Source organism: Ornithodoros turicata, chromosome 4 (assembly GCF_037126465.1).
Source record: "Ornithodoros turicata isolate Travis chromosome 4, ASM3712646v1, whole genome shotgun sequence".
NCBI classification, from domain to species: Eukaryota; Metazoa; Arthropoda; class Arachnida; order Ixodida; family Argasidae; genus Ornithodoros; species Ornithodoros turicata.
In genome coordinates this window covers 56,446,154-56,463,653 of record NC_088204.1, presented here as the reverse complement: position 1 = coordinate 56,463,653, position 17,500 = coordinate 56,446,154, and the positions used below count along the sequence as shown (strand labels likewise).

The window sequence follows — 17,500 nt, the reverse complement described above, 5'->3', positions numbered from 1 at the left end:
TTGCAAAGCACGACTGTATATTCATCAAAGAAACGTACCTCGCGATTTATAGCAACACGCACCACATGTTGTAACATCAGGCGTGCTTCGCGTACTACATATATTGTTGCAGTCGAGTAATATCTACATAACACATGAATACAAATTGCTGCCAAACAGTGCATATGATACTTGGTACAACCCCACAAGTGATAGAAATTTGGAGAGAAACTGTCTTCGGGGCTCCTACATATAATTTGGGAAATTTTTCAGGGGTTTTAGGGTGATATCTCTGGGTGCAGAACTGTGTTATATGCCCTCCTACTGCTACAACTACACAGAGAACATTACTCTACAAATAATGAGTGCAAGATATTGAAGCAAAATAACTTTTACATCTCTTCATATCCATCTTGGCAATTTTTCCAACCCCAATTTTTAAATTCCTTTAACGTGCACTTTAACTTAATATGCGTACTTTGCAGCAATGCCACAGCTTTCAATTCAGTCAGATAGCAGGAACAAAAAGCGCACGGTGAACACGCACCACGCAGGTGGGCAGACGGAACTCCGTACAGACGACGTCTGTACGAAGGGCTGCCAGATGACGCTTACAAGAAATGCTACTGGGCAGAACTAGACAATGACGATTATCATGATCTTGGTGGCCAATCCCTTTATACTGGGAGGACAATGCAGTTCCCTCTCGGAGATCACAGTGTGGCCAGATAGAGATATAAGATTGGTCTGGTAGGTGAAGACATTTACACCAAATGCCTCGTTTAGGAAGCAGACGGAAAAGACAGTTGAAGCCGTGGTGTTGTTAGTTAAATGACAGCATAAACAAATGCTAAAAAAATTCAAGGGCTTTCAAGTGTGGCTCCAAATTCAATGGCTTACGAAACCTTGAAATATTGACTTTCAGGTTCAAGGGTTTTCCAAAGGTTTTAAAGGACTACAGAGGGCCATCCAAAATTTTTTTTAGATTAAGACATCAGATGAAAGTGTGTGTGTCATTTTACCGAGTAGCACGAAAGGTTTTGATGTGTGCAATTTGTTTACCAGAAAAAAAAGAAAAGAAAACTACATAAACATGGCTCTGCGCATTCACCCTTGACTAGCCACTCCAGGTATAACGAGGAGAAGTATGATGCCACGTCACCGATGACGTTACAGGGGCAACTCGTTCTGGTTCACTGGTCAGTGAGGGTCAGCGCCCTGTCCCTCTGCCGCCGTAAACCAGTTTTGACAGTTCCCCCGGAGAATTGGGGATAGAAGGATGATGACTGAGCCAGCAGCAATGCGTTTTCAGAACCCCGAATACCCGAGCAGCAGACGACAGCTAAGTAGCAGACAACGTTTCTCTGGACCAATCGGCAAGCGTAGCCCCTGTAGCGTCAGCACGAGGCGCCAGGCAGATCACAGGCTGGTACCGCTCTCCACCGTCGTTGTGCATGATCGCTTTTTGCGGCGTACTTCAAATTCAATTTCTGCGATACTTATGACTCTATGGGGCGAATTAATTCTAAATGGTGCACCTTACTGGCCTGCTTAGCAGTTTTATACAAAGAAAACAGGGTGTTCAAAATGACTTTCGTGCTACTTTAAGCCCCTGTGCAGACTTTGAATGTTTAACCAGGATTGGTCCTAAACTAATCTGGGAGGGTATACTAATCAGGTTCAATCCAAAAAATGTCAGACCCTAGTTAACCATGTTATCCACGCAGGTCACCGGATGCAACAACACTTAGTACACCTCTACTTATAGGAGAAACACACTTCCGGACAACTGCCTGTCCATTTCTTACATGCCTCCACTGCAACACAGTGTTTAGAGGATGTGTTTCAGGAAGCGCAATTCCCTTCCATGACCCCTGGAAAATGTATCACGGATGTTCTACTGTACCCTGCGAGTTCACTTGGAAAGACATTGACAGCCCCTGCTCATATTTCATGATATGCAACATTCAGGTCAATTCAAAGCAGCACCAATGCGACAGTATAAGCACTAAACTTTTCTAAACTAAGCACTAAAGCACTAAATTATAAGCACTAAACTTGGGCTTATTTTTCTTTCATCTTTCCACAAAGGCGGCCGCATAAGTGAGAAATTCTCACAGAGGTGGGGTGAAGGAAAGGTGTGCTTGAAGGCAGTTTGTCACAAAAAGACGGCAGATATCGTGCCAGAAGATAAGAACTGGCTGCAAACAGTTTGCAAACAGAAGACAAGATGCAAACATACAACTGTTTCGAATCAAGAATGTCATTATTTTAACTGCAAATTAATACTCTTTCTCAATTTGGTACGCAATACAATATTGAATGCATTCAAAAAAATTACCACCAATCAGTTATTTGTGCTGTAGGGGACACGGCTGTTTAAAATCGGCACTCTGTGGTTTATCTCATCTCAAATCTCCAGGTGTTGCAAGTCTATTTCTTTCGAGTAATAAACATGTGCAGCACATGGTCCACCTTCAAATACAATATTGGCACAACACTTTCAAGCGCAACAGAGGTAATATGGGATGGCGAAGTACTGACAGGCGATTTTAGTTAACCGTGTCCCCAACAGTACATCAAAAAAAGAAAAAGCAAGGTCTCCAATGCGCAATCAGTTCTGAATTCACAAGTCAACCAGTGCTTTTCATGCCCCACTACTGGTGCCACCTTAAGTTGCTCGCTGCAAAATATTCCATATAACTACGTAGAGCCAACAGCCACAAAAGAGGCTGGTTGATAGCAGCAGTGACCATGTAAATGCTGAGAAAAGAATCCGTCGCCACTTCAGCTACCAACACAGCACAATCACTACCTGGACGGAGCTAATGCAACGCAGTAGTTAGAGAAATATACCAAAGGCATAATGCTGACTCCACAGAGACTAGGTGATGAATGACCACTACATTTCCTGAAAGTACCAACAGTACAAGAGCAGCTTGTTTGAAAGAGATCTTTCACTGCACACTTGACGCTTTTGCGACCTGCATATCACAGTGCGTAACAATAAGGCACATAATGTACATATTCCAGACTGTAAAGAATACAGCTAGTAATTGAAACAATCAGAACACTGACAGGAGTGTAAAAAACTTTTGCTTTTGGTTACATACGTCCTGCAGAGGAAGGTCACCTTCACGGTTGCGGTCCCTGGAACAGACATTTCAACTTGTACTGAGTGCTCAAATAATGTATACTTTAGGCTCAGAATAAATACTGTAAACATATTTTTATTCGTGCTGTATTAATTTTCGCGATTTTCGCGACCTCTAAAAAATCGGGAAAAATTGTACTCGCGAACACAGCTTGACGTTTACCCCGCGAAAGGAAACTGCCCTGGAATCGCGAAATACTCACGAGAATCAATGAATGCACGATTCGCAAAAATTAATACATCGCGAACAAGGATATGTTTACAGTATGCTGCATTGTGACCAGACTCATCAGTTATAGGAGTGATACGAAGTAAACGAATGATCCGAAACATTAACCCTTTGAAGGGTTCGGGCGCACCAGTGCGTCCGAGGGTCTCGATTTTAATTTTTGCGCTCTCTATTCATGATGCAGATAAGTAGAAACACACAAAACATTTTCTGGTACACATAACCAAAGTAACCAAACAATATGACTATCATTGGCTTACGGACTATTCGTAAGATTCGATAGATACATTCATCAGGTGTGTACATTGCTTATGAAGCCTTACCCATTTTGGCACGCGGTTGTCATTTTTGCCCACCCACCAAAGGGTTAAACATATATGTGTACACTACAAAGGAGAGGAACCCTGCCCATCATCCTATCCCAGAGCTCCACAAGATGTGAAATTCGTAGTCTCAATTTCATTCGAGGCTCATGGGCAATATGTGTGTGGGGGGATGGCAGGAAACCAAAAATCAACAAAATGAGCTAAGCAGTGCGAGCAAAAATAACGTGCAAGTGACAGCAAATAGTAGCCTTACGAATGAAGATATCCGCTATAACAAACATAACAAAGAAACAAAATCCAAAAAACAACAAGGAACCCTCACGAACAAAGATACTGATACAGGCATAATAGCGAGGGACAGTACAATAAAACGTGGTGCTCCATCTAGAGCTAATGTTCTATGTTGAGCTATTAAGTTGTTGTTTGTACCTACCAAAAGTACTTGGTTAATGACTGTTGGGAAAGTGAACAATATTCCACCACTGGACAAGCATTCATTTGTGTTGTTAGTGTAGGGTAATAAGTGAAACAGACTGTAGCACGTGAAGTTGTGCCTCAGTGTGTTAAATTTGAAGGCATGATCATATCTGTGATTCTGCTATGTGAGTTATGATTGTTCGTGATGAATCTGATAGCCTGGTTCTGAATTAAACTGAGTTCTACAATTTGCTTTTCTTGCCAGGGGTGCCACATGATACTACAGTATAGGTACAAGTATACAGTGAACCCTCGTTAATATGACCCCCGATAATCTGACATACGCGCTTTCCGACCATACTCCTGGGAAACAAGGCAGTGAAACCTCAGCAAATTTCCCCCCGTTAATATGACAATTCCGCCGACCAAAATTTTCGGGAACGACCATGGTCATAATAACGAGGCTCACTGTAGTTAAATCTATGCAAGCTTTGAAAGGAGCAGCGATGCCTTCCTGTTAACTTATACTTAGGAGTAGTGACTTTTCATTACCTAATCTGTAATCCACTAATGAAAGGCAGTGGAGACTCTAATGACGATCTTGCTGGGATGAGAGTAACTGAGGTACTTTAAATGATCTGTGCTCTAGTGTTTGGGGGAACTTTTCTCCAGCCTTGCATGTCGTGAAAGATAACTGTTTTCGTTACATACAGTACTGTATACGACAATCAGCAGAGCACAAGTACGGCAAACTTTTTAGCTGGTTAGGTTGGGCATGTCAGCAATGTAAATTGTGGACAACAGGATGGAATTTCCACGGTTCAGCAAAATGCCCAGTGTCAAAACCACAGCTACAGCGAGCAAAATTAACCAAGTTATACAAATACTGCTTCCAAAGCTGTACAAGACAGATGAAAAAGCTCACCAGTTCTTCTTGCCAGTAGAGACAACGGGCACCCTCGAAATGATGACAGACGTGTTCTTGGGAATAAGCACATCGTCGCTGGTGTACACTGAAAGGTTCCACAATATTAACTCTCAGAGACAGAAAGCTCATACAGAATTGTAACAGTTCTACATTTACAACTTTTTAGCAAGTAAGCAATTCGAAGCACGATGGCACAACTAAAGCACTCACCAAGAGTTATAGCAGTATTAGCATCTCTTATAAAATACTGCAATCTGTTTCCAGTGCAAAATAAGACCCACTATGATGATAAAATAATGGGCATTTCTTAAGAAAGGCTGCTACCCAGTATAACAATTGAATGATGTACATCAGTCACACCTGCCCGGCAGCTGGGGAACACTACAAGCGGCCTTTCACTTTGAGTTCACTCGATGAACACGCTGCACATAATGTCAAGTACAATATGACAAAGCGTACCCACAATGCATAGGTTTGCAAAGTGCTTATGATGGCCATCACGGGCACCAGTCGCCATCACATCATAGAGAATGATGTGATGTTGATTCTAAATTCGTTAGATCACCCAGTGCAAGGGGAAGACAAAACAGGAGACAAAAACGAGACGGCACATGTACCGACTGCCTACCAAAGATTTTTATTCGTGGAACAAGGCACATTTACAAATGCACATTACATTTACAGAACGTGCCTTGTTCCACGAATAAAAATCTTTGGTAGGCAGTGAGTGTGTCGTCCTGTTTTTGTCCCCCCGTTTTGTCTTCCCCTTGCACTGAGGGCTTTAACGTTTTTAGAACGTTCTACCCGCCCGGATTTTCACCTTATTTCAGTGACGTTTATGTCGAATGATAAGCTGTGATGTGATGCGATTCTGAAGCTGAACTGCAGGTTTTGAAGTTTATGTCCAACTACGCATTTTGCGCTTGAAGTCGAATAGTGGGCTTTGAAGCCGAATGATCATTTGACTTTAACCTCAAAGTTGATCACTGGACATCAACTGGTCGCCTGAGAAAAATCACCTGGAGGAATAACTAATAACAAGAGTTAAGACACCTATGCAGGGAAAGGTAACAGAAACAAACGTTATTATACCAGAAATATAGTAGGTAATGGTAGCAGAAACGGATAACGCACACTCGGAATACACGAAACAAACGAATGTGAAAATAATTAACGGTAAAAATTCGGGAAACTGCAGGGCCCAAATTGTTACAACCCTTTTCTGTATCATTTAGATACATTTATTTAAAAAAAGCCGAATGAAGCGAGCTAAAGTAAACTAACAAATTGGAGCATATAAGTAAATACGAGAAGCATAGTTCTCATACGGTTCTCATTTATGGTGACTTGCAAGTCACAAACATGAGTAACGTTGTTCATAACCATGTTCATATATTAGCTGTTCAAAGAAACCATGTATGTACATTTTTGGAATAAATGTTGTCCGTTGTGTGTACATATCCCTGAAGTCCTCAAAGTAGATTTCAGAATATATACATAGAGGTATTAAGACTTGTCATAAGGAAGACAAACATAAGGTGGGGCTGTACCAAAAGCCGAAAGGGGAACGAAAACAACAATGGTGGTAACGGAACCTGAGGTAACGGAACCTGAATGGAACAGAACCTGAGGTAACGGAAACTGAAACAGAAACAAACATGGGCCAGTAACGGAGGCGGTAACGGAAACGAAAAATATTCTGTTACCTTTCCCTGCAGCTATGGCATATGCATTCCCTGCGAAAAATGGCGTGCGACAAAACATGAATGTGTTGACTGCTATTTTCTTTGGAATAGGTAGCTGCTAGCTGCTGATGCAAAGTAACATTAGAAACCCAAGTGTGTGAGCAACAACCCTTAACACACACTTAGATTGGTCTTCTGGTTACAATGTCTTTTTGGCACTTTGTCAAGATCATCATTCTGAAGATGGAAAAACAAGTCACTGTCTCTGGTTGCATTCCCATCAGCTGTCGCAAATTACAACCTCTATCGACTTTGCCTTCACACGGAAATCTGCAGAAACCACATCACAACTCAGAAACAAATCTGCCTCTTTTCAAGTAGCCAACAAACACTCTACTGGCCATGGGTTTAGCCCCGATCTCAAACTTTCACATAGCAAGCGTTGTTGTTATATTTAAAGTTTGTGCACTCCAAGGCCGCTTTGGTAGGCTCGCGCAAGAGCTCATGGCGAATCACGGGCCGAAGTGATGAATTTAACTTGCGTTATGGGATAACGACAAGTTGAAGATCGGGCCCCTGCACTGCCCCCCGGTATGGTCCAGGCCTTGCACCCTTACACCCTCATGTGATCGATACTAGCTTCTCTCCTTGACCATTGTGTTTCAGGTGTCAGACCACAGACTGCTTTCAATGTTCATTGGGTATCATGCAGTAACAGCAGCACCTGGCGAGGCCTGATGCAATCAACAAGTGTGTTGTCACGTCTAGCAATATCTGGTTCCCAGCTGGTGTCATATGCCATGCTCAACCAGGTACTGGCTGAATTCCTTTCTTGTACAGTTCCCACCACGGTCACTACAAAGGACCATGACGGTGGTGCCACAGGTATTTTTGGCCAACCGCTTACACTCGACGAACGTCTCCAGTACTTCATCCTTTGCCCTCACTGTATAGTCAACCGTCTACTTTGAGTAGTCATCGATGCAAATTACAAAGTCGCTTCACCCCCCCCCCCCCCTTGAGGTTTGGTGTGATCCTTCCAACATCATCAGAATGCACAAGCTCCAATGGTGCCTTGGCCCATGATGAAGTCTCGGTACTCTGAAGGCTTTTCCAGTCCTGCACGCCTAGCGGGCATATGTAACATCTTTCTTTGACAGACTGGCTCCATTCACAGAGTCGACTAAATAAAACTTTCAACCCAAGTTCTCAAATTCTACCAACAGACAGAAGACTGGGATATAAAGGACGTCTTTATGCGTGATTGATGTTCTACCATATTCCCCTGGGAGCTAAAATTCCCTTTTCCAAGAACTAGCACAGCCTCCTTGTCTTGTACTTCCACACTCGAAGTATATGGTCAGAAGCACATTACCTTCATCCTGTCTGAAGCCACATGCTCCGTGGTGCTGCTATCCAAATACCAAACGTGAGTTCTCTGTGTCCTTGCACGTGACGTGCCATCTCTCTCCAGAGGTTCGCTTCTACTGTCAACCGTTATCTTTCTCACAGGCCTTAGAAACGTGACAATTTCCCACATGGAAGGCATCATAATCGCTGTCTTGTTTCACCTCGAGTTCCCTCCTGACAGGCTTTTCCTTTATTTCTCTTTTTTGAAATCCAACCTGTTTTCTTGTCAGCCTTCATATTATTGTACCATGACTTGAACTTGCTTTTAGTGGCCAGTGCAGGCAATAGATAATTTCAGGAAATCCCAATGCTCCTCGCGCACACGTTGGTTCCTGGGAATCCTTCACATTTTGTTTTCGCTGACCTTGACACATCGCAGACAACTGGGGGTAGAGAGAAAAAATCGAAACAGCTTGGAGACCTTCTTCTTTCCGATAACACAAGTTCCCACAGTTCAAAGCGGCGCTAAGCACTCTCGGATTTTCTGAAGTGGTCTATTGTGCAGACTCTGACGTTGTCCAAATAGCTGTCCTCCACCACGAGAAAAAGAAATGCGAGAGCTTCATTCTTTCTTTTCGTGATTTATGCTCTTGAATGTCCCGGGTCAACAGCCCTGAGGCTTTTGTTATGTGGGTCAAACGGGACGGTGTCTAAAGACTCGACCTCCTAGAACATAGAAGGAATGCACTTTCCCTTTCTGGGAATTCGGAGCTGGTGGCCCATTTGAAGCTGTGTAACAACTGTTCCTCCACTTCGGTGAGACTGTCGTACTTGAGAAAATTAGCGATCCGGGGGCTAGACTTCTCGCGGAATTCAAAGGAAGTGTTACGAGAGGGCATTGCATAAGAGTCCCTTCGGTGTCCCCCTTGCCACCCCTCAGGAAGCTGCTGGACACCTAGGTTCTTGTCATTAAAGGATTGCTGTGTTTGAGTGTGTTGTCTTCTGTTATTTCTTCCATGTCCAGGGTTCCACCCTGTACACTGAAGCGATACTGTCAGCCACCAAAAATATATTTGTCAAAACTACCCCAAAATGGCCATTTTTGCAGCGGTAAGAAAAACAGTTAAACACAAACATTCCCCAAACCTATATGTGCATGACAGACATCCGTCAAACATGTACTGTTAAACAAGCTCGGTCACACCGCTTCCATCACTGTGAAAACAAGGTTAAAAGCATGGGTGTACAACCAGTGTGACCGTACCATAATACAAACATGCTTTTTGTCGTACGACCTGGAACCATGACACGCCCGTTCACTAGTGAGCTTGTCCTGTGGTGTAATAATGGGTTGCAACAAGAAAACTGCTGGAGACCGGGAACTTGAGTTTCCGGACGTACTGCCCCAGGACCAAAACAACACCAGTTGCAACTCAAGCAACTCAAGGTGTGTTCGAGAAGCAAACATATGAGAACATACGGGAGACATACGAGAGAAGAAACGTATTGGGAGCAAAAGCAAGCATAATTATCGATGAATCACCGGACACAACAAAACTCTGATGCTCTTTTCTCCTACTTCAATATGGAAACGAAAGCAAAATCTGTGCGAAGATGAGTGCAATGTTTTTCGTAAACAAGTGTTTAGATTGAACTAGTGTTTGCAGGTTTGAACTATTGGGAACACCCTCCTCATTCTCTAGCATTATTACTTAGCTTGGAAGCTGTTTTCTTTTTAGATTTTTACCTGTATCATATCATATAATATCATATATCAATTTTAGACCCAAATTGGGTGCTGCTGTTTTCCTGCTGATTTTTACACCCGAATTTTCAAAAAATATTTCCCCAAACCTCAGACAATACTTTTACGCTGTGTATGGTCAAATAATTGTATGGAGGAGACACTGTTGTGAAACACGTCTTATGTTGTCCAGCCATTATACATGCACTGTGTATGTTTGTATACACATTGTTAAACTCGTTTTGAGCATTTGTACAACCGGTGACTCTGGCCTTACAATATCATGAATGTCCCCCATAGTCACAGTCCTCATGGCTAAAATACTTATTGATTACCCATACAGATTTTGTTTCGAGTATAGCACAATTTAGTGACAGTATTCAAACCTGAAACCACCAACTTGCATGTCATAGTTTTTTAATCAAGACAGACGAAGAAATAAATAACTCAAATACTAGAATTTGAATTAGATAAAAAAAAAAAAAAGGAATTTCAGCAGCAGTCACTGAATGGTGCACCCAGTCTGGTTTAGGGGTGGTCGTTCAATAGCGCACAAAATTTGCCAGTCAATCCAGTTCTTTGCAGATGAATAGATGAGTTCAGAAAATCCCAGAGCGCTTAGCATCGCTTTGAACTGTGGGAGTTTACGAATACGAACGAAACGGGTGACCTCCAAACTGTTCCGATTTCTCACCTACCGGTCCATTGTCCATAACGTGTCAAGGTCAGCGAAAGGCAAATGTGAAGGATTATTCTTCGTTCCCGCGCTCAGCAAGCGCCCAGGATGCAATGCGTGTGCAAAGAGCACTGGGGTTTCCTGAACTCGTCTATTGCAATTAGAAAACTGCTGCCCTGACAATGTTTCCAGTGGCCTCTACCACCTGCTAAGCTTCATGTGTGTGCAGGTCTGCGTGGTTTTGCAGCAGACTGGGTTTTATTACAGTAATTACTTCGCAGCTTTTTAAAAATTTCAAGACCTATCTTGTACCACTTTAAGTAAATATGCCAACTAAAACTAGTTTCAAAGCATCGTAGATGCCAATGCAGCTCAAGAAAATGACAATGTGTAGGAACAAACAATTTTTAATTGTTCATAATTTACTCGAATAAACCTGGAAGCTGAAAATTTTGGACAATATTTTTTTGCACTCCTCATGTCACCGGCAAAAGTTCCCGTACTGGCATCTGCTGAGGCAGCATTATTTTCGTACAAAGCGGAGGAGATGCGGTAATTTATCTTGCGCAACCCTGCACGTTGCATAGACGTATGAGTTGTTCTTACTCACTGCTCGTTAAACACAATGTGTGTGTTAACATCACAATTTTAGTCTATGTTAACATGACTAAAATTGTTTAATATTGTGTGTTTTTTTGTTTTCTGATTCTGTGTTAGCACTGCGAAGCACCTGTTGCTATGACTGCCGCACAGAGGACAGCAGGAAGGAGAGGGAGCTCGGGGGGAGTATGCATTCTGGGCAGCCTTCAGGGGGAAGAGTGCCGACATTCGCCAGGAAAGTCTACTGGAAAACCCAGGGAAAACCTCAGACAGCACAGCCGGTGGTGAACCCACTACGGTGAACCCACTACCTCCCAGCCTTCAGCACGACCTTGGAGTAACCACCAATGAGCTGATGCTTTTATCGACTTGGTCGTGCTGCTGGAAACGCTTCATTCTAACTGAAGCCTAAAGAAATGTTTGTCCAACCGGAGTCATTTTAATTAATGTATTCACCATTGTTGATGTACACAGGGTGGGCACATCAAGCAGTGTATTTGAATCGGAGTTTCAGTAAAAATTACAACAGTATAATGAAGTCAACAGGACCAGTTAAAAGTAACAGTAAAGTAAAGTGATAGTTCGATAGACAGTAGCCGCAGAAGCGTGCAGAAACACTGTGGACGCCTTAAAGCACGCACACACACAGTCAAGCAAGCAAACAAAAATTGGCATCCTAAGATCGAGCTGATGTGTAACAGAAACAAAATGAGAAAACAAAGAAAGTACACATCAAAAGCAGAACTTCACCACAGAACACACTAAGAATCAACCGTCACTCAGAATGATACTGTTCATATCCTTGATTAGTTTAACGTGGGAGCTGTACGACCTGAAATCAAAAGTGATAACTGTATCACTCGGCACAATGGCAGGCACAAAGTGTGTTATGCGGTAAAGTCCTGTTCTGACAGTACACTTGGAATAATCTGGTCCAAAACACATGCGTTTTGGCCAGGACGGCGTGAAACACAGAGTAAAGTGATAATTCGAAAAAGGCTACTGCTGTTAAGCGTACTGCTACTAGACGAAAGTTAGAGCAATGTCTGCAATATCTTGCAGGCTCAATTCTGAACAGTTAAAGCATTCCTAAGCCTTTGATATTAGTGACTCACTGTATCGCTTGTACTGCATGACAGAGTACAGAGTAAAAAATAATCTCTCCACGTCATAGTTGGCGAGATACAAACGATAAGGCACTTTTGCATCCAGCCCTGATGTCAGAAGAGCATAATCCCCCAGGTATGATATTCCCAAGAATATTCCAGCGGAAGATGCGAAAAACGCCGTAGCTCCGACGGAGCGCCCGGTTCTCATTTGGCAAGGTCGTTGCCCTTCGCGTCTTCCGGAGGCTCACTTTTTGCACTCCGTTAGCGGAGCCCCACGTGGCACACCCAACTGACCGCTCCGACCTTGGAGAAAACACAAGGAGGAAGAAGCCATCTCTCCCATTTCCCATCTTTCGACCAGCGTCACGTGACTTCATCACGTGACCCTTCCGGACGCCGCCGTCGTTGCTAGGAGCAGAGTGCCCTGTCCAAAACTTGACATCATTGCAATTTGTGGGCTTATGATTACGTCACCCGCTCATTGCATCATCGAAACTTGTGGAGGCTCAGCAGATCTTCAAACATTGACAGAAATACACAGCGTTCGTAAACAGGATTGAAATTTCGCGTATAGAATCCTAGAGGCACCTTTTTTTTTTATGGACTAAACAAAACAAACGCTGTTTTCCGAGTCCGGAGTGGCACTTTAAATGTACATTGGAGAAACAGCAGTAGGTGGCGCGTAGCAGTGCTCAAGAGTGCTTGTCTGAATACTTTGGCTCGAAGGCACACATGTGACGTACACAGTGACGCATCACTATTTGGTCGCAACCCCTAGCATTCCGGCACCATGCAAATGCTCCCCATAATACCTCAGTCACGAGGGAAACTGAATGTCATTCCCAGCGACTGACATTCGCACTGAGTGACATGCGTTCAGTGTCACACGGGGTGAAACCACATGGCGATACATGCGAATGAGTTCGGGGTACTCATTTCGTTTTTCCCTCTCGCATCGACCGCGTACCCTCGCAGTAGAGAGGTAGCAAAAACAACAATGATAAAACATTTGGAGAAATCAAAGGTGAATGAAAGTTGCACTCCAATATTTCATCACAAATTTGATAAGTTTGGACACGAAGGAAGGAAGGCTTAACACTGTTTTTCGGAGAACTACCCTCGTTCCCTGTAGCCACGTTGCCAAGTGTGGAGCAGATGGGCGTCTTACTTGTCTTTGCTCGTGATACTTAGCCAACTAAGTGTCGTGGGAAAACGCTACGACTTTCTTAAATTATGGAATATTTCGCTAGCTTCGAGAAAAATCAAAATAAAAACCTTACTAATGTACCTGCATAATGCTTCACATGTTCGCAGTGGTGTCTTAATTATCGACAGTGACATAAATTGCGAACGACACTTCTCCTTCGTGTCGCTTGATGCAAGACAAACGATTGACATTCGGTGCGCCTGTCATTCGCTGGGAATGCCCGTGTGACGGGGTTATTACTGATGGCGGAACTTCTGCCCCATGAAAAGTTCTTTGTTTTTTCTTCCACTAGAATATTCTGTGGGGATGTCGCTTGTGTGGATAGAGAGCACATCAGTTCTCTAAGAGTCTGTCGCTCAGTCGTGCCTGTCGTGTTATGGCGGCACGTCTCAGTCGGTCGAGTTCTGGTATTCGCCTGCAGATTTTCTGTGCGTCTATTAAAGGGACACTAGACCGATACAAGAGTAATGACTTATCGGCTGGTATACGTTCATTTAACTCTGAAACATATTTTCTCAAATTACGTAGGCTGACAACTACGTTTTAGTGCAGTAATTACGAAATGCGTAGTGCACCATTTCCCGAACTTGCTCCGTCCTCCAAGTTCTCGAAACAATGCGGGTCACCATTTACATTGCTGCATTTTTTAATAAGTGTTTTTTTCTTTCTTTTTAGAGCCACTGGACTACATTCACGAGGAATGTCCTTCCACAACATACAGTGTGTTTAGTGTTTTGTTTGCTTCCACGTTTAAAAAATCCTAAAACACTTACGTGCATTAAAATAGCCAACCCCGAATTTCGATATGTAAATAAGCCCAAACCGAAAAAGCTTGCCTGAGGAGCGCATCATCGGCACCGACGGAGGCTCATCTGGGCCGAAAAGTGGTTTATCTGGCCAGCTGAGCGGCACCTACTCCAATCATCTCCATTGCTCCAAAGCACGTGACCCACTGATGTGATACGAGCGCTGTACTCCCCGCGTTCCCGGTCGCCGCGGTTTCGGCTCGTTCGCACATCAAAATTCGGGGATGGATATTTTAATGCACGTAAGTGTTTCAGGATTTGTTAAACGTCAAATGACTCGCAACTAGGATGGTTTCTCGATCTGCCATCTCACATCTCACTTTTGCCCGAAATCACCTAATTGAAGAGTTCACTAATGATTTTTAGGTAATTCGTTATCTTGTAGTTGCATACTTTATTCGAGAGGATGTCCGCCTGACTGTATAGCTCAACTGCAAAAACGACATCTGTGCTGCTTTTAAAGCTTTTTATACAAATTCTATTTCATAAAATTTTAATAAAATAAAATTTTATTAAATTTTTTTAAAGTTTTGTGCCCCTTTATTAACTTTTAATAAAATAACATTTTATAATAACTATAAAATTGTAATAAAATTTTATTTAAAAAGGGATAAAGATAAATACCCTGTATTATTTGTGCATCTTTACCAGTCTCCTTACTCAACAGAAATGACGTTACTTTATTATCCGCACTAACTCCTCGAAGTGAAAATCCTCCTCAGGTTGCGGCAGTGGCACTACGTTCCCAACTTCTCCCCTGTGGCTGACCTTGTGGGTCCGCTATTGGGTGATGACGCAAAACGTCATTGGGAGACGAGTCGGGAAGTACAGGTTTCTGATACATCTGCCTTGTTTGTTATAGCCTAGTAATGTTTGCTGATGCATCAGAAGGAGGAGAGAGCTGCGCTGATTTAGCTCTTTTATCTGTTTTTTTAAATAGTGAAGGCCGCTTGGGCTATACAAGGTCCTACACATATTTAGGTTGCATCAAACCCCTGCTTACACGCTGCGCATTTTTTAAGACAAAGTATGGCCATCAGTTTTGTGTCCCTTTAAAGGTGACCCCGATATTTTTTTTTTCCGATTTTTGGTGCAGAATGTTCAACTAATAAAATGAGTTCCTGCAAACCAACGATGGGTAACCTACAGAGCGAGTGCTGTTTCGTACACCTTCGAAAAATGCTTCTCGTAAAAAGAGTGCATCGCAGAACGAAAGGACGTCATGACGTACAGCGGCATAGCTCACAGAAAAAACACAGAAACGAGGCACAGAGCCTCCACTTCCGTCACGCGAGAATCGTGTTGGCAGTCGGCGGCTGCTTTCTCAGATAGTTTTTGTAAATTCGATTGTACAGCTATAACACACCACACAGCAAAAAAATTTTGCACGGTGGCTCCTGCTGGACAGCTTGACAGACGAGGCAGGATTTTGAGCGATGTTAAATTTCACCTGATTGCTCCTTTAACCCTTCTTTGATGTAAGACTTGGAATTGGAGGACTCTGTGAGTGGAACCAATTGCCTCGTGATATAATAAGCATCCGTCTTTTTCTTTCTTTAGAAATCGAGTGAGGCATGTATAAACTCGTAATGCAGTTTAATTTGCATGATGTAAAAACCCCGAGACTAGGGAACATGAAGGGACAGACACAAACACGAAGTCTCCACAGTTTTTGTTTCCACCAATGAGAGTGCCATTGATCAATGTAAGAATGTAGTTGTGTTCAGGGCACCGGAGCTTATATTCACTATTGAGTTACCCACTGTTGGCGTGCTTCAATTTCTTGATATCAGGCTTTTGTTACAACCCGCTCTTCGTTGGTCTTACGGAAAATCTCAAGCTAAACCAATTTTGCCCGCTTCAAGTTGCCATTCTAAAACTGTAAAACGGGGTTTGATCACAGGTATCCTGTCAAATGCCGTAAAAAAATCTTGTCGTCATCATATCCTTCCCTCTGCGGAAAGTCAGCTTCTCCGTTTGAATGATGCTGGTTACCCCCATCACATGTTACTTGGTGCTTTAAATGTTTTGTTGAACACCTTGCGTCCTGGTTCGCCTGGAACTAAGCCCTCTGTCTCCAAACGTGTGGTTTTACCTTACTTCCACAAAGTGACTCACAACTTGTTGGCCGTCGCGAAGAAATTTCAAGTCAACCTTGTTTTCAAGAACAACTTTCGTCTTGACCGCCTCACCCCTTTCGCCAAACCTGAAGGTACTTGCAAGAATCACCGGAACAAATTTGTCCCCTGTTCATCAAACGTTGTTTATGAGATCCCCCTAGCTTGTGGTTTCTGTTATATAGGCCAAACAAAACGTTGCTTAAATGATCGCTTGAGAGAGCATTCATTAAAAGTAAAAAATAAAGCTTCTAACTCCGAAATTGCCAAGCATTTGGAAGAATGCTCAGATTGCTTACCTCTATGGTATGAAACAATCGTAAAGGCTTCCAAAGTGGACCCTCACAGAAGACTTTTGAGAGAGACCCTTTGTATAACCTCTTGTGGGAACTGTGTCGGTAACCCATCTGTAATCTTCGGTCCGGCCTTGAACAGACTGCTCTTTCTCCCGAACTAACCCTTTTTGTCCTCATCTGGTGGTTTCTCTTCCCCTTGTTGTGTATATATTTCTTGTATGTGAAGTAAGTAGTCAGCTGTGTTTGAGACTTCGTGTTTGTGTCTGTTCCCTTCGTGTTCCTTAGGCTCGGGGGTTTTTACATCATGCATCATCAGCTCGCTTGCTTCCTAGCCATTATTTCAGTTTAATTTGTCTGGTTTCATTAGTTATCTCTCCAATTCGATTTATCTGTCCTGGTTTTGCTTGTTTTTCTTTTTTCTTTTTTCTTATTGTATTGTACCTTGTAGCGTTACCTAACTCGTGACTAGTGCTCTATTGACATTTAGATACTTTTTACAAAGGAACCTTTAACCAGGATTTTCCCTCTGGTTCCTTCAGTTCTATGTTAATTGTATGTATTATGTGAATGAATGAAATAAATGACTGATTGATTGAATTGAGGTTCACATCCATGCAAGTAATTGCGGTTTATGTTTATCCTGGGTTACTTGGGGGGGGGGGGGAAATGTCAAAACTCCTTTAAAAATAAAATAAAATACAGGTCACTTGAGTCATCCTGATAGTATTGACTGAGAGCCTACCAAAGAGACAACTTGAGAGTCAAGGTTTCCCCATGACAGCTGTGTAGGTGCACAAAAATTATGGTGCTGAGCGAACTACAGCACAGGTCTCACTTACGTGCAATGCGCAAGCTGTGGCCTCTGACGGGATTATCG

At 42.9% G+C, this 17,500-nt stretch overlaps 1 protein-coding gene across 4 annotated transcripts in view; it reads right to left on the bottom strand.

Annotated features, from left to right (window-relative positions):
* Positions 1 to 17,500, bottom strand: part of LOC135391603 (E3 ubiquitin-protein ligase RBBP6-like) — a 60,495-nt gene that overhangs the window by 41,468 nt on the left and 1,527 nt on the right. For all 4 annotated transcript variants that reach the window (XM_064621905.1, XM_064621908.1, XM_064621909.1 and 1 more), the window contains exons 3-4: positions 5,031 to 5,118; positions 3,093 to 3,129 (exon numbers count right to left, since the gene is read on the bottom strand). In XM_064621905.1, coding sequence (XP_064477975.1) covers positions 3,093 to 3,129; positions 5,031 to 5,118 — 125 coding nt within the window. The remainder of the gene's footprint in view (positions 1 to 3,092; positions 3,130 to 5,030; positions 5,119 to 17,500) is intronic.